The sequence below is a fragment of the Tupaia chinensis genome, unplaced genomic scaffold (assembly GCF_000334495.1).
Source record: "Tupaia chinensis unplaced genomic scaffold, TupChi_1.0 Scaffold144624_1, whole genome shotgun sequence".
NCBI classification, from domain to species: Eukaryota; Metazoa; Chordata; class Mammalia; order Scandentia; family Tupaiidae; genus Tupaia; species Tupaia belangeri.
The window spans coordinates 60,661-86,098 of record NW_006204485.1 but is presented as its reverse complement, the minus strand read 5'-3'; the positions used below and the strand labels follow the sequence as shown (position 1 = coordinate 86,098).

General features: G+C 36.7%; 1 protein-coding gene across 2 annotated transcripts in view; it reads right to left on the bottom strand.

Moving 5' to 3' along the window:
• The window catches only part of LOC102479306 (apomucin), a 61,013-nt gene that overhangs the window by 32,302 nt on the left and 3,273 nt on the right, over positions 1–25,438 (bottom strand). For both annotated transcript variants that reach the window (XM_027767773.1, XM_027767774.1), the window contains exons 2-6: positions 24,230–25,231; positions 23,410–23,475; positions 6,906–9,278; positions 4,493–4,546; positions 225–269 (exon numbers count right to left, since the gene is read on the bottom strand). In XM_027767773.1, coding sequence (XP_027623574.1) covers positions 225–269; positions 4,493–4,546; positions 6,906–9,278; positions 23,410–23,475; positions 24,230–25,231 — 3,540 coding nt within the window. The remainder of the gene's footprint in view (positions 1–224; positions 270–4,492; positions 4,547–6,905; positions 9,279–23,409; positions 23,476–24,229; positions 25,232–25,438) is intronic.

Genomic DNA, 25,438 nt, shown 5'->3' with positions numbered 1-25,438 from the left:
TCAAAGCAGTGAAACACTCATCGCTCTCTTCAGAGAATGAACTCTGAGAGCTAGGACTCAGAAATGCTTGACTGAGAGGCCTCTGTGCAGATTTTTCTAGAGGGATTAACAATTTGGCTTGGCCTTGTGTGCTACATCCCCCAGAGGAAATGTGTTGAGGCCTTCGTAGTCTTCAAATCTTTGCTACAATATCAAAGAATGAATCTCAGAAGGACCATGCTCACCTCCTGGCAGTCCTGTTCCCATGGTTCCTGTAGCAGTTGTGGCCTCTGAGAGAGAAAAGAAGGAAAGGAGTGAAAAAATACCATCCTGAAGCTACTCTATTACCTTAGCAGCACTCTTCAGAATTCCCTAATATATGGTGACTTCCCAGTGTTATAACTTCCAAGTTCAAGGGGTTTGCTTGAGATAACACTAGAAGTTTCTGAAATATGAAAGAAATGGTAGTCAACATGCCATGACTTGGGAAATGCCTATTAAAAAACTCTGTATTTCTTAAATATATTGTAAAACTCTTTGAGTTTTCTAACATCAAAAATGAATATGTATGTTTTCTACATAGCATTTCTTTACCATTTTTATATTTTCAAGTATCTTTCTCCAAGGCTCAAGGTCAGGAAACAGAAGTTTTCTGAATACACTTATCTGACTACCAGCAACACGACTTTTTGGTGCCCTGAATGGGGATCCTTGAGGTAGGAGAACACTTCAGGCTCCTAAATTTTGTCATTTCTTATCTGGTAGCTGTTTTCTATTTTTTAAAAATGTTTATTAGAATAGAATACAATAGCACAGCATTTCAAGCAATATTATTTATAAGTGTTGGAAGTAGATTGGAACTCAAAAGGACACAAATACTATACTAAAGAATTAAGAATTTATTTGAAAAGCAATGAGTACTGCTAAAATGTAACTGAAGACAAAAAAAAGATACGAACAAAGATGGTAGTCAATGTAAGACCATTGAACAGTACACACAGAATGCACCTGAGACTGTAGAAAACTGGAAAGGAGAAAATAATGCCTATTCAAAAATGAGATATAGTATGTAACCCAGACATAATTAAAATGTATTGAGTGCTTGTTTATATACGAAGCTTTGTGAGCAATACATTAATGATGTGTAAGTTATGGTCCCCATTCAACAAAGGCAGAATTTAGGGAAACAGGCAGACAAGTATTAAAGTCAAACACTCATCAGATAAGTCCCATAAAGAGGTTTTATATTAGTGAATAAAATAAAACTGCCTGTTTTAAGGAAGCTTATATTCTAATATAAATGCTGAAAGAATGCAGAAAAGGGAATAATTAAGAACAAGCATGATGAAATGGATAAACTTTGTTGGCTTATCTTTTCTAGTTGTTGGTTAGAAGAAAAAATCAGGATTCAATAATACCCGAATATCCTTTGTGGACATGTTAGGATAATACTAGTATATGCAAAAATATGGTGTTGCTTCCTTTTAATTATGGGGAAGTCTGGGGAGTTATTTTTGTTTGATTGAGTAATGTATATTCATACACCACCAGTGTAGAATTTAATTATTATATAAGGGATTTAATACACCTGTATTATGATATAAGAAGGCAAAAGCCCTATGCCCCTAAAATCCAACTTGAAGTTCATGTTTTATTAATTGGAAAATTAAGACTTATGCTACCATGTTTTTTATTCCAGTTAATACCATTTTTTATCAAATGAATATTTACAATTTTATATTTTCTCACCTATTACTTCAGGCACTTAAATGATAAAACACAAATATATTTATAAATGTATTTCAGTAGAGATTAATTTATGCATTACATTATAATTTTGGAAGAGTGTTATAGTACCTTTGTTATTTTTCAGTGCTAAAATGGAAAAATTAGAAGTGCTGTTTCAAGACACATTGTGTAGAAACCTATTTTTGTGACATTTTAATTTCACCTTACCTACAATGAGTTCTGGTAAAATTCTGTTATCTAAGTCTAATAAAGGAAAGATTAAATTCATGTTTCAATTAAAGAATATATTTGAATTTTATTTCAAAAGTTAATTTCAGTGCTTCAAATGCCATGATGTGTAAAAATTTCACTAAAAACAGAATTAGAAGTCTCTCTTAGAAAATCATGTTAGTGAAAGATCTCTTGGGAGGGAAATTATAAAACTCTTTTAAGAAATAATCTAAGTTGCAAATTATCAAACTGAAAATAAGTATTGCCGTTTTTTTCTAAGTAAATATTTACACGCATGCAATTTTTGTTTGGTTCCACTTATTAAAAATTAAATCTAAGGTCAGCAGGTGGCATAGAAGTTAGGGTGCTGATCCCACAGAGCCAACTGTACAGTGTGAGTACTGGACCTAGCAGCTTGAAAATCACACTGGGCACATGTGAATGTATGCCCCCAAACCCAAAGGCTGACTAGAGGAGAAGGGATTGTGGATTAGCTATCTCTCCTGGAGGATGATTTCTCACTTCCCCTCTACCTCTCTGGTGAAAGCATATGCTCACACATGTGAGAAATTAAAATATTTTTGAGAGATTTTTGTAGTAGGGTGTGTGCACTTGCCAGAGAAACAGAAAGTGAGAAATCATCCCCTAAGGGGATGGCCACACTGCAATTCTTTCTCCTTCATTCTCCTCTCAGAATTTTAGGCACGCATGCACATGTACCCAGAGTGAGTTTCAAGCCACCAGGTCTGGGGCTCAAACCACAGTCAACCACATGGGAGTTCAATACTTTAACCACTACACTACCAGCTGGCTTCAAATAATTAAATCTTGAATTTAGAAAATGCTAAAAACGATTTAAAAATGTGTACCCCAATAGTCATCTACTTTTAGTTATGGCATTATTTTAAAATATATTTGTGACATTCAATATAGATTGGGTTGTCAGAGAAGTCATGATACATTTTTGCATTAAAAAAAATCAAAAACTTTTCTGACAACCCAATAATATGAAATGTGCTCTTTCTCTTACATTTCCATAACCATAGTTTAAATAAACACTAATTATACATTTAATTTGAATTTAATTATTGAACTTGTTTCAAGTGACTGGTTTGTAAAATAAATTTATATAAGAGGACTACATTATAGAAAGGATAAGTGTAGGATTAATTTTTGCCAAAAACAAAAACAAAAGTGCAGGCAATCTATTTCTTAAAGTAATAATAAACTACTTAGTCACTAAAGCTCAGATTCTGTTAGTCCCTACAAATTGAGAAATGAGCTTTCTCATGTACTTTGATTCTTAGCATATTACTAATCTAGAAGCTAAAATAATAATGAACTATAATTATAGGCCAGATCCATGGCACAACAGTAACTAATGCAGTGCTCAAGAGAAGCTGATCCCACATGGTGACTACAGTTCTAATCCCCAGCCTGGTCAGCCTGAAACATACTGGTCATGGGTGTGGATGACCAAGATAAAAGTGGCTGCAAGATGGAAGGAGAAGATCATGGCACAACTAGACCCTGTTGTGAGTGCTCATCCCTCTCTGTCTCTCATTCTCACATGCCCTATCATGAATAAACCAAAAAATAATATTGTACTGTAACTTTGAAAAAAATCATTTGGTTCACTTATTTAGTATTAGGAAATAGAAATTGCCCTGTAAGTATTTGTGAATTTTATGTCAAGTGAATTTAATTGTATAAAAAAGAGGCTATAAAATTTATAAAACAGGGACCAGCAGTTAGCGTAATGGCTATCTTGCTGGACTCCCATGTAGTCGACCACGGGTCGCATCCCGGACCCAGTGGCTTAAAACTCATGCCGGGTGCGTGTGCATGCGTGCCCAAAATCCTGAGAGGAGAATGGAGGAGAAGGGATTGTGGCGTGGACATCTCCCCAAGAAGTGATTTCTCGCTTTCTGTCTCTCTGTCTCTTTCTGTCTGCCTGGTGAGCACACACGCCCTATAGCAAAAACCTCTCCCCCCCCAAAAAAAAGTATAAAACAATAATATTAGTTTTGTCAAATAAAATGTTCAAAATCTTGTTTCAGAATAGCAAATGTCATAGTTTGTCAATATAAATATATGTGTGTGTGTGTGTGTGTGTGTATGTAAAAGTCATAGTATGTCATTACACACACACACATATATACATATATTTTTTAATACTTGTTCCTGCAGTTCTAGTTAGAAATGGAGACTATTTAAGCTTTGTTATTTTTAAGCAAGTTTTACTAATGGGATATTAAAGATTACATATTTGCATTAAAGAAGGATGGCATCACACTGAAAAGCATGGTCATTGGAGTTAGTAGAGAATGGGTGAAATATTGCTTCCACTTCTTTACCTGCTATAGAACCTAGAACAAATTAGGTGATATCTTGGTCTAAGTTCCTCATGAGCAAAATTGGATAACAATTCTTATTTAAATAATTAAGTGAGATAATGTATTTAAGGATATTGTAATTATTTAAATGTTATTAAATATTTTAGCCAATAAGCATGGAAACAAGCCAATATGTCTGATATGCCCTGCATACTTACCAGTAGAGTTAATTCCTGGTGCAAATGTTGAGCCAAGGACAGCTCCCGTGGAACCTGAGGTTAAAAGTAGGAAGCCATGAATAGTGTTCTTATTTTATTGACACACCATCCATGTGTTTATCAAAGTAACTACTTTGAGTTCAGGTATTATGGTTCTGGTCCCTGAGGTGAACACTGTGCTTTTGCCCCTAACTGCAGTGGAAGTTGTAGCAAGCACTCCGATTATATATGAATTCAAAACAAATGAAAAGAATTCTAATAACATATGAGTAATTCTTATTTGGGCTCCTGACATCTCAAATTTAACCTACTCAAATGTGAACTAGTGATCTTCATACTACAAACTGCTGTTTTAACAACTGTATTTTAATAAGAAATACCATCATCCTAAAAATTGTCAGCTTGAAAATTACTTGTAACTAAATACTCATTAAAACCACTGTCCAATTCCCTTTATGGTTTTCCCAAAATGTACATTTAGGGGTTTGATCATGGCACAGCAGTAAAAACCTACACTCTGTGAGGTTGACCTTTATGGGTCTTGGTTCAAGTCAGGAGACCTCACTGAGTACACCAGGCATGTACGTGCCCATGATTCAGGTTGGCTGATGACGGGGGGGGTGGGGTGGGGTGGGGTGGATCATGGTGTAAAAACCCTGTTGGGGGGAACCAGTAGTTAGCGTAAGGACTATGTCACTGGACTCCCACATAGTCGACCGCGGTTTGCGTCCCGGACACGGTGGCTTAAAACTCACGCCGGGGGCATGTGCATGCGTGCCTAAGATCCCAAGAGGAGAATGGAGGAGAAGGGATTGTGGCGTGACCATCCCCCCTGGGGGGGTGATTTCTTGCTTTCTGTCTCTATGTCTCTCTCTCTCTGTCTGGTGAGCACACGCGCCCTATAGTAAAAACCTCTAAAAAAAAAAGAAAAAAAGACCCTGTTGGGGTGCCTCTCTTGCTTTCTTTCTCTCTAGCTCTTACACTCATGGGTTAAATAAGTGTATAAACTTTAAACGTCTATTCCTAATCTTTCTATTCACTATCTTAGTTTATTCTAAACCATTGCATCTTACCTTGACTCAGTAAGTCTCATACAAAATGTCTGCTTCCCTTTTTACCTTACATAGTCCTTCTTCACATTGCCATCTTACTGATATTTCAAAATGTGAACCTGAGCATGTTCCTTTTCTGTCTCACATGTTTTCTGCCCTAGTCTATACCCACTACAGCAGTGAGGATAGTGAAACTGGTAACGAGTAGTTTCTACAGCCAGACCAGTTCTTGAGAGCAGACGTGAGTGTGTGTGTGTGTGTGTGTGTGTGTATGATTTAGAGGTTTTTACTAAAGGGCACGAGTGCTTGTTGGAAAGATAAAGAAAGACAGAGAGACAGAAAGCAAGAAATAACTCCCCTGGGGGGATGACCATGTCACAATCCCTTCGCCTCCATTCACCTCTTGAGAGCTTAGGCACACAATGCACATGTGCCCAGTGTGAGTTTTAAGCCGCTGGCTCTGGGACTTGAACTGCAGTTGACCATGTAGGAATCCAGCAATGTAACCATTATGCCATATGCTGGTCCCCAAGTCTAATATTCATTGCTTATGTTTTAAACCTCTGCATGATCAGTTCCCTACGTACTACCTTAGGCTATATTTCACTGCTCTCTGGCTATCTAACTGGCACCAGGAGGCACGGGCACCCTGGCCTGCCTTAAACTCCCCAAGATCCCATGACTTCTACCTGGAGCACTATCACACTTTCAGCCTCTGCCCTATATTCTTTATCTGACTAATGCCCATTTGTTTGAGACAGACACCAGGCAGAATGACTTTCCTGACACCCTCACCTTAGTAGCACTAGCCCAGTTGTAAACATATTACTGAGGTACATTTTTCTTACCAGCTACATACCCAAGAAGACAGCATACCCTGACAACTGGGACCCTGTCATACTTGTTCATCTCTGTATTCACATATCCTTACAATTCCTTACACACAGCTGACAAATAATAATAATTAAATAAAATAATTAATAATAATTAAAGTACAATAAAATGGTAAAGGTGGGCACTACTGTTATAGAAAATTACACACTTTGTCCTAATATATAGTTCTGTTAATGTAGATCATTTACATGATTTTTTTGAGAGGTTGAATTTTGGTAAATATGAGATTCCATTAGGATTTTCCTTCTAGGAAATATATTTCCTTTCTACCCTAGTCTATATCCACTATAGAAGATAGGACAGTGAAATTGGTAACAAATAGTCTCTGGAGCCAGACTACCTTGGTTTAAGTCCTTCCTTATATCTGCTAACTAAATTTCTTGACTTCCTCTAAAATGTGGGCAAAAGTAACACCTTAGATACAAGGTCTAGTTTCCCTAGTACAGTAGCAGATGGCTTAGTTGTACCTGATCCTCCAGATATAGATCCAGTTGTCCCAGAATCTCCAAGTGTTGAGCCAGTTGTCCAAGTTTCTTCAACAGATGGGCCAGTTGTAGCTGATCCTTCAGATGAAGGTCCAGTTGACTCCAGTATTGTACCTGACTGTCTAGTTGTACCTGATTCTCCAAGTGAAGGTTCAGTTGTACCTAATACTGTAGTTGTACCTGATCCTCCCGATAAAGGTCCAGTTGTGCCAAACTTTCCAACTGTTGAGCCAGTTGTCTCAGTTTCTTCAACAGATGGGCCAGGTGTACTTGACCCTCCAAATGAAGGCTCAGTTGTCCCTAGTCCTGTAGTTGATGGTCTAGTTGTACCTGATCCTCCAGCTAATGATTCAGTTGTCCCAGACTCTCCAATTGTTGGGGAAGTTCTTCCAGTTTCTCTAGCAGATGTGTCAGTTGTATTGGATCCCCTGGATGAAGGTTCAGTTGTCTTTAGTCCTATGACTGATGGTCCAGTTGTTCCTGATCCTTCATTTGAAGGTCCAGTTGTCTCTAATCCTGTATCTGAAGATCCAGTTGTACCTGATCCTCCAGATGAAGGTTCAGTTGTCCCTAGTCCTATAGCTGATGGTCTAGTTGTACCTGATACTCCAGGTAATGATTCAGTTGTCCCAGATTTTACAACTGTTGGAACTGTTTTTCCAGTTTCTCTAACAGATGAGTCAGTTGTATTTGATCCTCTGGATGAAGGTTCAGTTGTCTCTAGTTCTATAGCTGATGGTCCTGTTGTCCCTGATCCTCCAGATGAAGGTCCAGCTGTACCTAATCCTGTAGCTGATGACCTAGTTGTACCTGATACTCCAGATGAAGGACCCGATGTCCCTAATTCTGTAGCTGATGGTCTTGTTGTACCTGATACTCCAGGTATGAGTCCAGTTGTCCCAGATTCTCCAACTTTTGAGCCAGATGTCCCAGTTTCTTCAAAGGCTGTGCCAGTTGAACTTGAAGGTCCAGTTGTCCCTAATCCTCTAGCTGATGGTGTAGTTGTACCTGATTCTTCAGATGTAGGTTCACTTGTCCCTAGTCCTGTAACTGATGGTCCCATTGTACCTGATCCTCCAGAAGAAGGTCCACTTGTCACTAGTGTTTTAGCTGATTGATTACTTGTACCTGATCCTCCATATATAGATGTAGTTGTCCCAGAATCTCCAAATGTTGTGCCCATTGTCCAAGTTTCTTCAACAGTAGAGCCTGGTGTACCTGATGCTCCAGGTGAAGGTACCGTTGTCCCTAGCCCTGTAGCTGATGGTCTAGTTGTACCTGATCCTCCAGGTAATGATTCAGTTGTCTCAGATTCTCCAGATGTTGGACCAGTTCTTCCAGTTTCTCTAACCCATGTGTCAGTTGTATTTGACCCTTCAGGTGAAGGTTCAGTTGTCCCTAATCCTACTGCTGATGATCTAGTTGTTCCTGATCCTTTAGGTGAAAGTCCAGTTGTCCCTAATCCTATAGCTGATGATCCAGTTGTTCCTGATCCTCCAGATGAAGGTCCAGTTGTCCCTAGTCCTGCAGCTGATGGTCTTGTAGTGCCTGATCCTCCAGATGAAGGTCCACTTGTCCCAGAGTCACCAACTGTTGGGCCCACTGTCCAAGTTTCATCAACAGATGCTCTACTTGTAGTTGAAGGTTCTGTTGTTCCTAGTTCTATAGTTGATGTTTTAGTTGTAATTGATCCTCCAGTTATCTCAGTTTCTCCAACTCTTATGCTAGTTGTCCCAGTTTTTATAGCAGAGAGTCCAGTTGTAGCTGATCCTTCAGATGAAGGTCCAGTTGTCTTTAGTCCTGTAGTTGATACTTCAGCTGTTCCTTTCATTTCATCTGATGGTCCAGTTGTCCCTGATCCTGTACCTGATTGTCTAGTTGTCCCAGTTGTTTCAACTGATTGTCTAGTTGTACCTGATCCTGTAACCAATGATGTAATTTTCCCAGTTTCTTCATTAGGTGGACCAGTTGTACCTGATCCTCCAAATGAAGGCTCAATTGTTTTTAATTCTGTTGCTGATCTTCCAGTTGTTCTTGATCCTATAACTGATGGTTCAGTTGATTCTGATCCTTCGTCTGCTGGTTCAGTTGTCCCTATCACTCCAGTTGATGGCCCATTGGCCCTAGTCACCTCATTTGATTTCCCAGTTGTCAGTGTCACTCCTACCCATGGGCCAGTTGTCTCTGATACTCCAGCTGATGGTGCAGTTGTTCCAAATACTCTATCTGGTGTCCCTGAACCTCCAGCTGATGAGCCAGTTGTCCCTGTCACTCCAGATGATTGTACAGAATTTCCTGTAACTTTTTCCGATGGTCCAGTTGTTCCTGTCTCTCTATCTGATGGTCCAGTTATCCCTGTCAAAAGGAGTAGTAAAAGTATTAATAGAATGTCATTAATAGTTCTTTTAGTCCATGCCTGTCACTAATAACTGAGTGACTGAATCTGTGTAAGTTATAAATAAAGGTTTATTTAGCTCACAGTTTTGGAGTATAATTGTCAAGGTGCTACACGTGGTAAAGGAGTCAAACACGGGCACCCTACCCTGCTGATCACATACAATCTCAATCACTTCTCAAAGCTCCTGACTTTCAACACTATAATCAGATTAGGTTTACACTCTTTTAATTACATCACAATCAAATGTCAGCACATAAATTTGGGTGAAATGGGTCACATTCAAATCATAACAGTAGCTGTCTTGCCTCTTTTTGTTGTTGTTGTAATATATATATATATATATATAGTGTACTTACTTATTTTTTATAATTCCAGAAGTAAAGGTGGGAGGTATATAATTGGAAGTTCATAGCTAAAATGTCTTCAAGACTTTCCTACAGATAATGCAACCACCTTCACTAGGCCCAGCCTATCTTTGACTACTAGAAATCATTCTTTGAGCTCAATTTAAGGGAACTTTCCATTGGCCAAGTAAAATTTTGCACTTTTCTACAGACCAGTTTCCTAAGCACCAACTAACACTGACTCTAGAAACTTGATTTTATTCTCACCAATGTAACACTGAACTGAAACTCTGCTGACTCTGTCCCACTATACCCTGTATCATGGTCATCCTTTGACACTGAATCAATGATAAATTTTGACTTTGTCTATTTCTGAAATCCATATTTAATAATTTTTTAATAAGTTTTCTATATGTTTAACAGCTTCACAAAAAGCTTCCACTTCCTCCTTACCTTAAGCTAATAGGACTCATTCTTCAAAAATCTGGCACCACCTAGAATGTTCTAGTTCTGAGAGTCTAATCTTGAGAATTCCACTAAGGGACCCAACAAGGGTAGAACTCTGGATTTGCGGAGACATGGATCTGCACAGTGGTGTGTGTGCACCTGGACACAAGTTTCCAGCAACACTCTGCTAGTTGGATATAGCATAAAATGATCTACTCCCTCCACATATCCTTCTAGAAGATTCTCTTTCACAATACCTGATATTTTATTTCACTGATAAGAATGAAGCCTTTTTTTTTCTTCAAAACATTCTCTTAGAAAATACACCTAGGAGCATACTAATACAAACTTCTTTATACCACTTACTTAACTCCAGAAGTTGAACAACTTATAAAGACAATTTAGCTCTAGCTCAGTATTTCATTTTATAAGCAGTTTTACAGTGTGTGCGTGTATAGACGTTGTGGAATAAAGCTCTCTTTCAAAGATAAGCATGTAATTTTTCATTGTAAATCTGAACTTGTGCATGGAATATCAGAAAGTTCTTTGGCAAAAAGTCTCCACTCATGGAGCTGCATTTCATACCTAAAGTACTTTGTTGTAGTTGAAAGTTGAGTTTTGAGCCTTTAGGCCTAGGTCAAATGCATTACCCATTCAGTGGAAACTAAGCTTCAAAACATTCTCTTAGAAAGTACACTTAGGAACATACTAACACAAACTTCTTTATACTACTTACTTAACATTAGAAGTTGAAAAACATGAAGACAGTTTAGCTTTAGCTCAGTATTTGGTTTCTGTAAGCAGTTTTACAGTGTGTTTGTGTGTGTGTGTGTGTGTGTGTGCGCGCGTGTGTGTGTATGGACATCTGAGAATGAAGCTCTCTTTTGGAGATAAGCATATAAATCTGAACCCTTTTTATCATTGACCAGACTGGGAGCTCATATTCATTTGTTCAGCAGATATCTACCACGTATTTATCAAGTACCCAAATCAGAAACTGAGCAAAGGCATTGGGAATGCAATAGTAAATAAAAACAGGCACGGTGACAAGCTCTTTCTCTGGTTTTGACAAACATCTACCATGCTGTCAATCTGTCTAAAAACACAATGACTACACAAAGAATACTGATTTTTTTCATATATAAAATGAGAATAATTACGAATATATTGTAATATGTACCATGGTTGTAAGATTCAAATAAATTTAACGTATGTGAATATACTTTGTCCATTTCATACTTTGTATACATTTTTGATTAGCAATTTTACTTTTGTTAAAACAGATTTAGATGACTCGCAAATGACATTATTCAATAGTTAATAACTGTTTTGTATCTTTTTCAATTCAGTTATGTTTAACATAACTGCTGTAAAACAAGATATAAGAATGGAATTGTTATATATATAAAAAATACCATTACCTTTTTCAAGTCATTTTTTTGCTATAGGGCATGTGTAACTGCCAGACACACACAGACCCATACATACACACAGAAAGGGGAGGACTGAGAAATCATCCCCAAGGAGGGATGACCATGCCACTATACCTTCTCCTCCATTCTTTTTTCAGGCTCTTGGGCACATATTCACAAGTGCCCAATTTGATTTTCAAGTCGCCAGTCTGGGACTCCAACTTGGGAGCTGGCCATGTAGGATTTAGCACCTTGACCTCCATGCTACCTGCTGGCCCTAGGTAATTTTTTAATTTTGTCTGTCTCCTGAAAAGGATATTTACTGAACTCATCACAGGTTTCTGTTAAATCAAGTTTCATCCAAGAGTTCACAATTTTGCTAATTAGACACGATTAGAGATATAAACAATACTTAAAACTTGATGTCACCTGAAGCTAAAGTGTTTGCTGTTTCTGGTCTTCCAGTTGTATTTAATTTGGAAAATAATGAAGTTCTGTCATTGTTGCTATGCTGAAAATGCTCTTTGACAAAAGTTTGTTATTAAATTTATTTGATTATTGCTGGAATTTTCTTCAATCATTTCTCTTGTAATTAGCTCCTTTTTAAAAAAAGCCATTTAGACTTCTTATAATTATCTGGAATCTTTGTGTTTGTACATCTCTCAGACACCAAATGTTTTGTCTTACTTGAGGGGTTTCCAGTGCTAGAATCCCCAGTGCCTGATGTTCCAGCTGTGCTTCCACTGCCTGCTCCAATAGTAGTTCCTGTGAACCCTTCCCCTGGACCTGGTCAACATAAAAAAGCAGCTGAGATTACATGAATTTCTAAAATTTCTGAAAAAAAATCAAGACAATTATCAAATATTCTTAGAAAGTCTCATCATTTATCCCTTTGTCTATTTCAATAGCTTTGTTTCTGATCAATACAGTTGATGAGAATGAATGAGCTTTTGTGATTATTTAGTTATTTACTAGATACTGAATCTCAGCTCAAACTAATTGCCTGGTACTTCAGTGGTTCTTTCTGCCAGTATAGTTGATTCATCTGATACTCCAGTTGTCCACATTTTAAAAAGAAAAACAATACGATAATGCTGAATTAAACTAAACTTGATAATTCATGTGACAGAAAATCTTTCCACCTTATTGCATTGTTCCCTTCCTCTTACATGAAATAATGCAATTGTTTCCTAACTTTACACCCAACTACCAGGTCAATATTCTTCATCAAGAATATATTTTCTGCTCAAGAATGTCATATAGGAATACTTCTTAAACTTTAATGTATGTAAGAATCACCCAGTGATAATATTAAAAAATATAAATTCCTCATCTCTCCTAGAATAAATTTGGATTCTATCTTATAATCCTGAAGAGATGAAGCTTATAATGCAGTTAAGCTCTTATAAGAATTTTCATCTTACAGGACATCCAAGGGATAAAAAAAATGAAATAATTGACAACACAGGGGAAAAATCACCTAAATTTGGAATAATTGAGAAAAATGTAAAAGCTTGATTAGATTCAGATTCATTATTTTGGGCAGGGATAATTTCTAGCTGATGTCCTGAAGATAAAGACAGAATATCAGAGTATCAGACAGAATATCAAGTCCCCATTAATGATGATGCCAGATCTGATCAGCAAGTTTGGGTGGTGACAGCCAGATCTCCCCAGAGTAAAGTATTTCTCCCTTTTTCAAATAGCAAATCTGTTGGGTGTTTGGCATCAGACAAACATCCAGGTTCCTTGTCAACCTTTCACTTAAAGATCTTAGCATTTATTTATGCTCTTTAGCTATTTTATTCAGGACTGGAAACAGTGATAAAATTATAATATCTTTCTGTCAACATTTATTAGTTGATACTTTCTTTTAAAAAAAGATTTCTTTTACCAACTGGAACTACTTAGATTTCTGGATCTATATTTTTAATACAAATGCTGTATATTTGTTTAACTTTTCCCTTTATAATTACTAATTTTCAGAATAAGAAATTGGCCTGATAGTCACCTCTAATATTATCAAGCAAGTTGTTGCTATTGTTGTTTCTTTTAATTAATTATTATTAGAGACACATATATTTTAGTATCATCAATGCATTTCAATGAATTACAATAACTATTTTTTGTTGTCAAAATTCCTTGAATTTGTTCACGAGAAGCTCCTTTAGTTTTGCACCTTTGTCATTTTGGCAGAAATCCTTTAATCTTCAAATGCTTCCTCACTTTTCCAAACGCATCTTGTAATTTTTCCTGCCCCACACTTGAAATGAGCTATTTCTCTAAGCAACAACAAACACGGGATATTAGAAACCCAAACTATGTGCTAGGAGGTACTCACTGCTATTAGGGTGCCATTTATTTTAGGTTATTTCAGAAGCCAAAGCTAATTTATTTTTACTGAAATATATACATATACATATATGTTATATATGTATATATTTATTTTTATATAATATTAATATAAATTTATGTAAATTATACATGCCCTGAGTTTATATTTATATTTCCATCTCAAATGAATTTATCTAATTATCTTATTTAATTCTTATATCTCTTTTCTCTTACATTTAACATCCTGCTTTCTAATAACATTTATATGTTATATGTCATTGCTTTTTCCTATAACATATAAAATGCATTTCAAAGTAGAAAAAGTAACATAAGTTGACAGCCCCCCTCAATGATGGTGATTTCCTTATTTAATGCTTTGACACTTGACTCCTGTTCAATAAACCAGACCAATAGAGCTCAAAAAAATCCTAATATAATTAAGAAGAAAATTACTGAAGTTTAAGATTTCATTAAAACATGACACTAAGTATGCAAAGCCTGATTACTGTGTTTTAAAGTCTCATGAAATAATTATTTTCTCAATGTGTTCATAATTTAATATTAATTAGGTTCATTTGCTTCAGCTAGTTTTCAGTTTTAGTGTTCACCTCTTCATTTGATTTAATTTTATTGTTTTAAATAAATACATTTTAACTCTTCAAAAGCCAAAACTATGTGTAAAAGGATACTTAGAAAACTCAGTATCATCCTGTTTTGCCCCTGTAAATAAATATTTTCATAAATCTAGTTTATTGTCTGTGTTTCTTGTGTGCACACATACACAGATACTCTCTATATAAAGGATTTTCAAAAGTTCAAGGATAATTGCATATTACAAAAAAAAGAATGGCTTTCAATTTTTTGCACCAAAATAAACTTGTATTTTAATTTCATTTTCCACTAACTTTTTGAAGTCTCTTCGTATGTGACCATATATATGTGTATAATGTATACTGTATATAAATAATGTATGCACACATACATACATGTATACCCACCTTGTTTTTTTTTTTTCCGAAGGGTACAAATTACACACATGATTCTGCTGCTTGCTTTTTTCCCTTAAAAAAATGTGAAAGTAACTCTAGATCCTAACATAGAAATCTTCCTCAGTCTTTCAATAGTATTGCTGGTGCTACTTTATATCACATCTTATTCAATGTGTCTTAACTGAAAGTGTGAGTTTCTAATCTTTTTCAATTAAAAATGAAACCAGTATAAATAGCTTGTAATATGTTATTTTCTGCTTGGTTGTATAACTTCAGGACAGAGCACTGAAAATGGAGTTTCTGAGTCAAAGGGTAAATGAACCTGTAATTCTGTTAGATTTTGCCAAGTTGCCTTCCATGGGGTTACTACATTTTGGGCTCCTACCAGAAATGTACAGAGCACCACCTGCTTCCTTCCAGACTTGTCAACAGAGCTGTTGTCAGACTTTTGGACTTCTGCCAATCTAAAAAGTTAGAAATGTTATCTCAGTGTAGTTTTAATTTGTGTATTTCCTGTATGTAAAGGTGATCATCTTTTCATATGACTAAAAATAAAAATAATTTGTTCTTTTTCTGTGCATCAGTTCATATCTCCTAACAATTTTCTATTCAATTTTTGGTCGTTTTCATCTCAATTTTTAGGATATATTTACACACTAGAGAGATTAACCATTTGTCTACAATATAAATTAAAGTTTGTATTTAACTTTGGACTTTTATTTACAGCTGTTTTCCCATAAGCCACTTTTTACATATTCACATTTTTCCAATAATTTCATCTTTCTGCAAGATTTTACTACTCTCAGTTTTTATAGAATCCCATTCATGGTTTCTGCTAATACTTAATATTTGCATTGTTCTAGTTTACACTTAGGTCTGCAATCTGTTTGATATTAATCCTATTACATGTTATGAGATAAGATTCTAAGTTTTCCCCCCAAGGAGATAGTCAGTGTTTTAGCACCACTTATTTTAAAAATTATTTTTTCTCCTGTGATTTCAAAAAGTTCCTTTATCATAAAGTTAATTTCAATGTGTATTTTATCCAGTGTCTAGACTAACTCCATTTCATTTGTCTGCTTATTTATGCACTTGTATTTTTGTTTGTTTGTTTGTTTTAATTTATTTTTTATTTCATTATCTTTTATACATTCAATCACATTATTATTTGGCTTACAAAATGGATATTTCAACAGGTGAACATTTCTCCCTAGTTAATAAAGCCACAAAATATCTTCAACAGCTAATACCACATTTCTTTGTGCCATTAATGCTTTGCCTCCCTATTTTTCTTCTAAATGTCCTTCCTCAGACCTTCCTCTTTCACGCACACTATATCTGGTATTTACATCTATATACTGTGTTTCTATATTCTTTAGTCAATTAGTTTCAGTCATAGAGTGCAGACACTCATTATATATTAAGCAGGGACATACAATGCCTCTCCTTCATAGCCTGGCTTGCTTCACTCAGCAGTAAATCTTCCATATTCATTCACTTCCTGTCAAAGGCCAGGGTTTTGTTGTTTATTATGGCTGAATAGTATTCCATAGAGTATATGTACCACAGTTTCTCTATCCATTCATCTGTTTGTGGGCATTTTTTTTCCCATGACTTAGCAATTGTAAATAGTGCCACAATAAATATCAATGTGCAAGCACTTTTCCGATTAAGTATTCTTCTGTCCTTTGGGTAGATACCAAAGAGTGGGATTGCTGGATCATATGGTAGTTCTATTTGTAGATTTTTGAGGAATCTCCAAATTGTTCTCCACAGTGGCTGGACCAATTTACATTCACACCAGCAGTGTAAGAGAGTTCCCCTTTCACCACACCCCCAATAGCATTTATCGTTTTTCATTTTTTTAATCTTAGTCATTCTAACTGGAGTTAGGTGCTATCTCATTGTTTTGATCTGCATTTCCCCTACAATGAGGGATGTTGAGCATTTTTTCATATACCTTTTAGCTATTTGTATGTCATCTTTAGAGAGTAGTTTTTTCAACTCATTCTCTCATCTTTTAATAGGATTGATTGTCTTTTTTTCCGAACAGCTGCTTGAGTTCCTTGTGGATTCTGGTTATCAGTCCCTCATCTGATGCATAGTTTACAAAAATATTTTCTCATTCGGAAGGCTGTCTGTTCACACTAATTACTGTGTTTTTTGCCATGCAGAAACTTCTTAGTCTGATGTAATCCCACTTGTCTATCATGGGAATTATCACCTGTGCTTTGGGGGTCTTATTTAAGAAGTCTTTGCCTACCCCAATGTCTCCCAGAGTATCCCCAGTGTTTTCCAGGAGCAGTTTTACAGTTTGAGCTCTAAGATTTAGATCTTTAATCCACCTTGACTTGATTTTTGTCAGAGGTGAGAGGTAGGGGTTCAGATTAATCTTTCTGCAAGGGGAAATCCAGTTTTTCCAGCACTATTTGCTGAAAGAGGTTTTCCTTTTCCCATGGGATTGACTGGTACCCCTTGTCAAAAATCAGTTGACTGTATGTTTGAGAATTTATTTCTGGGGACTCTCTCCTCTTCCATTGGTCCATGTGTCTGTTTCTGTGCCAGTACCATGCTGTTTTGATTACCACAGCTTTGTAGTAATTCATTTTAAAGTCTTTGAATAAGGGTCCAAATTATATGTACAATTCTTCTGTGATTTCTGCTATAATTTTCTCTTTATTCTTTTATTCATTTCCTGTTCTTTTTTAATCCTTGCATATTTGTTTCTATTAGCCTTTTTATTTTCCCATAATAATTTTAGAGACATGCTGTCGAGCATTTGCAAATAAAGGGAATGTGGGAGAAATGATGTTTGTATACATTTGAATCACACCATCTAAGATGTATGCAAAAAAGAATTAACAAAGGAGGCCTGAAAGAGTCATCCTCAGAAGACCTATTTGCAAGGGTCATCCTTCTCTAGTATCTAAGAAATTGGACTTCAGAAGAATTTCCACCATTCCCTAACTGACAGGGTGATTTACTGTGCCTAAACTGTACAGTGTGATTCAAACCAAACACCTGCTTTGTTCTGCGAGTCTGAATTTCTGATACTTGCTATGTGGAGTGGAACATGCCTGTGGGAAAGACCTTCAGAAACACTCTGGGCTCTTAAGCTTAGGTGAGTTTACCTGACTGACTTTATATATATATATAAACACACACACACACACATACACACACATGTGTGTGTGTGTGTATATATATATATATATATATATATATATATATATATATATATATATATATATATATATATATATATATATATATATATATATATATATATATATATATATATATATATATATATATACACAACCAGGTTATATACACCTAGTTTATTTATTTCTTCCACAAGTGAGAGAGAGGGACTGAGGACACAGCATCCCTAACAGGGTCTTGACAATCAACCCCCCCAGTATCAGTCAGCCCCAGATCATAGGCATTTGTATGCCCAGAGCACTCAGGAAAGTCTCCTGCCATGAACCAGAATCTTCCCATGTTGGTCAACCTCTAGAGTGTTGTGTTTTACTGCTGCGCCACCATCTGGCCAAGGACTGACAATATTTCATGCCTGCTGTTACAATTCATTGTTAGGGGAGTTAAGTGTGTCTTGTGTGCCTTTGCTGGAAAGGGATGCTAGGAAGCATCCCCATCCCCCTATTATTCTCTAGACTGTCCTCCATGTGTTTTTTTTTCTCCCTTTGCTCATTTTCCATCATATTCCTTTGCTGTAACAAATCTTACTAAGCTGTATTATACATAAGACTTCATACTGAGTCTTGTGATTCATTCTAGCAAATCACAAAGCTTGAGTGTGTCTTGGGGACTGCCTTTCTATTTGCTCAAAACACTTCTGAGTCTTTCAGGAGAGTTTTCTTGCATTGTTCATGTTCATGTTGCTACCTTGTTAGGTTTATTTCTAGGTATTCTATCTTTGCTATTTTTACAAATTAGAGTTTCTTCTGTTACATCTTTTGAAGTGTTATTGTTCATGTAGATGGAGACTATTAGTGTTTACAGATTAATCTTATATCTTGGTACCTCACTTATTTATCTTACTGTTTATAGTTTTTCCATTGATTCTGCAGGTTTTATAGATATAGTATCATATCACCATAAATAAAAGTTTAATATTTATTATCAGTTCTATTCTTCTAGTTACTATATAATCCAGTATATTAAGATCTTCCAAAGTTATTAAATAGTAGTGTGATCGTATCTATCCTTACCTTATCCCTACCATAGTGAAATAAATTTGTAATTCCTCCTGAAGATGTTGCATTTGTTAACAAGGTATATATATTTCATTATTTTAAGAAAATATACATTCCTATAATTTCGGGTGATTTTTTCCCCCATCAGAAATGGTTATTGAATGTTTATCACATGGTTTTGTAGCCTCCATGAAGATAACTACTTGCATTTATTATTTATCTCTGTAAAGATATCTCATTGTTTTATTCTTTTATCTATTGGGTCATTGGAAAAGTAATCATGTATTTGCATAGAAAAAATTCTTTTTATTTTTCTTTCCATTTATCTTATGAACTATATTAATGGATTTTCTTATCTTGATAAAAGTCTTTCCTAAATGTTATCAATGGAAATGATTAAACATTTTCTTCCTTAATTTTATTTATTTTTTACTCTCTAGTAAATTTAAACCTAATTGGTTCATAAGCTTTAAATAATTCATTTGACTACTCCCTGTTCACAATAAGTAAGTCAATAAACTTATCTCACTTTCCTCCTCCTTATTTCCATCTATCTATCTATATGTTATATTTATTTGGTCAAAGTATATAATACTTCCATATTTTCTCCCACTTTTCCTTCAACTTTTGTTCTAGTTTCTGACTACACTTAACAGTCTGTGTTATAATCTTTTTGTTCATGTTTTCAAAGCATTTCTTTGTTACTTAACACTCGTCCTCTAGTGAATTTATTATGAGGAGCTCATGGGTACATAATTCTCTAAATTCTTTCATGTTTTAAGCTATTTTCCCATAACCTTGATACTTAAATCATATTTAGCTTGATATAAAATCTTTGGTCCACATTTTTTCCTTGAGTATCTTATAAATGCTACTCTTCACAAGTCTATGCTCACCTGATTTTATTTCTATTTTGTTTTTAATGATGGTCCAGAGAATTTATCTTTCAACTCTAACAATTCTCTAAAATAAGTTGCAAAATGAACTAAATTATTAAATTTTTTAGGTATATGATGAGTTCTTTCAATTTGAAGATTTAGGTCTTTTTTAATTTCAAGGATTTTTATTGATTTAAAGGTTTAAATATACATTCTGCTTCGTTGCCTTTTCTTCACTAGAAAATGCAGTAGGACATATATTGAACATTTTTGTCTGTTTCCTGTAACTATACTTTTCTTTGATCCACTTTACATTTTTTGAAAATGTGTACAATATTGGGTAGAAAGACATCTTCTCATTTCTGTCCTCTAATTTCTTTGTACTCTCAGGTTCTTTCATTCTCTGTTGGGTAACTTTTATTTGGTCTTTACTTCTGAGGTAATTTTTTCGCTTTCTTCAGTTTACTTTCTGATTTTTATAGCTCAAATTTGACATCTCCCAGCCATTTATTTTTATCCTGCATTGTTAATTCATTATTTTAATGTATTTTTATATGTGTAGTTGTTTGTTCAAATATTTAAATTCATAAACTATAATAGTATTTATAGTTGTTTGTTCAAATATTTAAATTCATAAAGTAAAATAGTATTCCCCTGTTTAAATGGATTTTTAGAATTTTCTTTCTATGGCTGGAACATTTATGAAAATTCATACAAATTAATAGCTAAATATAAATATTGATAATATATTATTATTTTTCATGTTCCCCACCCAATAATGTTTTTTTTTCTGGACCAGCAATAGCAGGAGATCCTATTCAGTGCATGGTTGTAGAAGCTTTTGTGTGGCTCCCAGACTTCTCAGATCAAGGTCTTCCTCTTATGTTCTTAAAGTGAGTAGTTTTGTTTTTATTTTTGTTTTTGTTTCTGTTTTTGTTTGAGATGTTTTTGCTATAGGGTGCGTGCACTCACCAGAAAGACAGACAGAGACAGAGAGACAGAAAGTGAGAAATCACCCCCCAGGGGTGATGACCATGCCACAATCCCTTCTCCTCCATTCTCCTCTCTGGATCTTGGGCATGCACGTACACGTGCCTGGTGTGAGTTTAAGCAACTGGGTCTAGGACTCAAACTGTGGTCTAATACATGGGAGTCCAGCAACATAGCCATTTTGCCAACTGCTGGTCCCAGAGAGTAGTTTTTATAAGTTAAAGGCTTTCTCTTTTTTTTTAATTTTTTAATTTTTTTAATTTTTAGGGTTTTGCCATAGGGCATATGTGCTCACCAGAGAGGAGCCAGAGAGAGGGAAAATGAGAAATCAACCTCCAGGGAGCCAGTCATGCCTCAATCCCTACTCCATTCTCCTCTTGGGATCTTAGGCACATATACACACATGCATGGTGTGATTTTCAAGTCACCGGACTCAGACCATGATTGGCCATGTGCAAATCCAGCTGCCTTAACTATCAGACCACCTGCTGGCTCCAGTATTATCCTTTCTTATTGAGAGCCTTGTTTTTACATACTTTTCATTTTTCCCTTTAACACCCAGACTCTAAGAATTTCTCTACCTTTCACAAAGCCTCCCTCTCTTCCAGAAGCTGTTAGTACACACCAAGACTTTCAGTGCTCATTGCAGTGCTCTTCAATACTCTTTCTTTCAACTCCACATTCATAAGCAGAGTGCTCTGGCCTGCCAGGTCCCAAATAGTCTCCCAATATTTTCCATTCAGGTGAGGCCTTTCTTTTCTGGCGCTAAACCATAGTTAGCATGTGCTCCATCAATATGAGGCCCTCACTGTACTTCAGTCTCTTCTGAGATACTCTTATTTAAATCTCAGCTCTATCAGAGCCCTAAAGCCATCTTTTTCAGTCCTTGGGGTCTTAGTCTTCCCTGTGCTCTCTAAATGGTCTAGGTGTGAGTTCTGTGTTGATTTTTATATTTGGTAGAAGGAATCAGTAGATTCTAATTTATGCATCATCATTTTCCTGTCTTTTTTTTTTTTAAGCAATTTTCCTATGTGTTCCTCGGGCTTAAATGCAATTCTATTCTATGAGCATCAGTGCAAATTAAGTATTAGGTTGACACCATGACACTAAATTAGATTGGGTTGTTCAGAAAGTCATGATACATTTTTTTTTGTATAGAAAAATACACCATGACTTTCTCAATAACCCATTATTACATTTATCATAAAAGCATTTTTTAAAAAAAAAATTCTTGGTAGCATGCATATGCATGCACGAAAGAGAGAGATGCACTCTCCACTGGGTGTGGTCATATCACAATTCCCTTTCCCCAGTTTCCGAGCCTATCAGATCTCAGGCACTCTCATGTGTTGCCAAGCATATTTCAGGTTGACCTTGGCCAGGAATTCAAAACATGGTCACCAAGTAAGACCCAACTTGTCTTTAGCAGCACAGTATCACTGCATCATGCAACAAATCCAATAAAAGAATTTTTAGCATATTTGAATATTTAACCAGGTCATCAGATAATTACAATAGAGGAAGAACACTTTATAGATTACATTGAAAAGATTCTACAGATTCAGCTCTAAATACCTCTCCTACCTGCTTCATTTCCAGAGGGAAATTCAGAATCAACTATGTATAAAAAATGATGCTATCAAGTCTTCTTACTTGAAGACTATTATTGTTTATACTGAAAACATGTATCAAGCGGGTTGAATCTTCTTGGCTATGCCAAAAAGAAATGAGATTTCTCTCTGATTTTTGCAACTTTTTAGCAGGCTGTTATATATATATCACATTTTTGTTGTTTTATTCTCTACAACCTTTGTGCAAAGGGTATCTGGGTTTAAAGAATATTTTATTTTCATTTTACTTCCCCAGCACCTGAAATATAACTGCTCTTTATCCCCTTGAAATTGGATATATCCTTAAAATTTTACTCAGCTTACTTACATTTTGAGTTTTTGTTCCAGTAAAGACATAGACTTATTTCTCATAGTATACTGATTATAATGGAGTTCTATGAGAATAAGGACCTTAGGCCACTACTTTCATATGTTGTCTGTAACACCCAGTATGATCAATTTTTTTTAATTGTCAGGGGGCACAAGTACTTGCCAGAAAGAGACAGAGAGACAGAAAGAGAGGGAAAGGGAGAAAGCACGCCCAGGTTGGGCATGGTTATACTGTAATCCTTTCACCTCCATTTCTCCATTCTGCCAGGATTATGGACATGCGTGCATGTGTGCTCAGTATGTTTTTCAAGCCACTGGGGTGGGACTTGAACTGCAATTGGCCATGTAGGATCTGGCTTCCTTAACCATTATGCCATGGGGCTGGCCCTTCAATTTTTAAAAATTCTTTTTGATCTTCCACAGTTTCAATATTGCACAAATAATACTAATAACTAAATTACCTAGAAAGCCTTGTGTCTGAGTAATGGAATCATATTTCTACTCTTTGGATTTATTCTGATTACGATGTTGTACCTGATGTCCCAGAAGTGTTTTCACCAGTAGCTCCAGTGGTGGGTGCATATCCCCCTCCAGTTATTTCTGATCAAAAAGAAAAAGGACACTCAGTCTATATTAGGTTTTCCAGAATTAGGTAACAAAAATAGAGAACACCCAGCTAAACCTGATTTCCAGATAAACAAAACCATGTGCCAATGCTCAACCATGGCTCATATTTACACTGAAAAATTATTCCTTATTTATATGAAATTTGATGCATCCTGAACTTTTTTCTAGCAATCTTAATCTACACAAATGGTTATGATATAATTGCTCTTTGAAGAAATTTCAGGATTTGGGGGGCCAGAGGGCAGTAAAGAGGGACTAGGATTTAAACTACTGCTAATGATTTGCCCTAAAATTATAGCTATGGCTAAATCAGAATTTGGAGTCCAAGCTAAGCTCATGATGCACCACTGCTGAGATGCCCAAGTGAGCCTCAGCCTGGCTCCTGAGCCCTAGGCAGACCAACGCCAGTGAAAAGATGTCCTCTCATGATTCCACTGTCAGCTCCAGAGGAAGCTCTAGTAGACTCACCTATCACCCTGAAAAACCCAGCCTTGGCAGAGTGGGTACATTATTCTGACAGCCCCAAACTATGGTACTTCTAAGGGGGAGATTTGGAGAAAACAAAAAAGTCAAAATGTTGTTGACAATATTAGCCATTGGTACATATTCTACATCTTTTATTGGATGGTATTTGACTAATTAATACAAAGAAATCAGCAGGCTTCTGTTGAAAAAAAATTTGTCTTTTCAACAGAAGCCATGGTATTGAATGACATCCTCCACTCACCTGACTGGCCTTCAGATGGTGTCACTTCAGTGTTGTAAGCTGTTGTCCTCTCACTGCCAGGGGTTCTCGTTGTCTCTCTGCTGGGCACTATCGTTGTCTCCTCCCTGCCTGGGGCTCTCGTTGTCGTCTCTCTGCTGGTGGCTCTTGTCGTCTCCTCACTGCCTGGGACTCTCGTCGTCTCTCTGCTGGGCACTGTCGTTGTCTCCTCCCTGCCTGGGACTCTCGTCGTCTCTCTGCTAGGCACTATCGTTGTCTCCTCACTGCCTGGGACTCTCGTTGTCTCTCTGCTGGGCACTATCACTGTCTCCTCACTGCCCGGGACTCTCGTTGTCGTCTCTCTGATGGTGGCTTTTGTCGTCTCCTCCCTGCCTGGGGCTCTCGTTGTCTCTCTGCTGGGCACTATCGTTGTCTCCTCCCTGCCTGGGGCTCTCGTTGTCGTCTCTCTGCTGGTGGCTCTTGTCGTCTCCTCACTGCCTGGGGCTCTCGTTGTCTCTCTGCTGGGCACTGTCGTTGTCTGCTCACTGCCTGGGACTCTCGTCGTCTCTCTGCTGGGCACTATCGTTGTCTCCTCCCTGCCTGGGGCTCTCGTTGTCTCTCTGCTGGGCACTATCGTTGTCTCTTCCCTGCCTGGGGCTCTCGTTGTCATCTCTCTGCTGGTGGCTCTTGTCGTCTCCTCACTGCCTGGGGCTCTCGTTGTCTCTCTGCTGGGCACTGTCGTCTCCTCACTGCCTGGGACTCTCGTTGTCTCTCTGCTGGGCACTATCACTGTCTCCTCACTGCCCGGGACTCTTGTTGTCGTCTCTCTGCTGGTGGCTTTTGTCGTCTCCTCGCTGCCAGGGGCTCTCGTTGTCTCTCTGCTGGGCACTACCGTCTCCTCCCTGCCTGGGGCTCTCGTTGTCGTCTCTCTGCTGGTGGCTTTTGTCGTCTCCTCGCTGCCAGGGGCCCTCGTTGTCTCACTTCCGGGGACCCTCGTTGTTTCAGGAACTGATGGTTCAGTAGTCCCTTTCAAGATGAGTAACAAATATGTAGCCTGGTTTTTGATTACACAGAACAGATTGTACTCCTCTCCATCTTTAAAATATGAGTGGCCATCAAACTGTTCATGAATTCAATGCATATACATGGATATCAAAATTTACTATTTTCCTAAAAATAAACTAAAAACTTTTATTCTACTTTTCCATGAACTTGTTGAAGCCCCTCTGAATT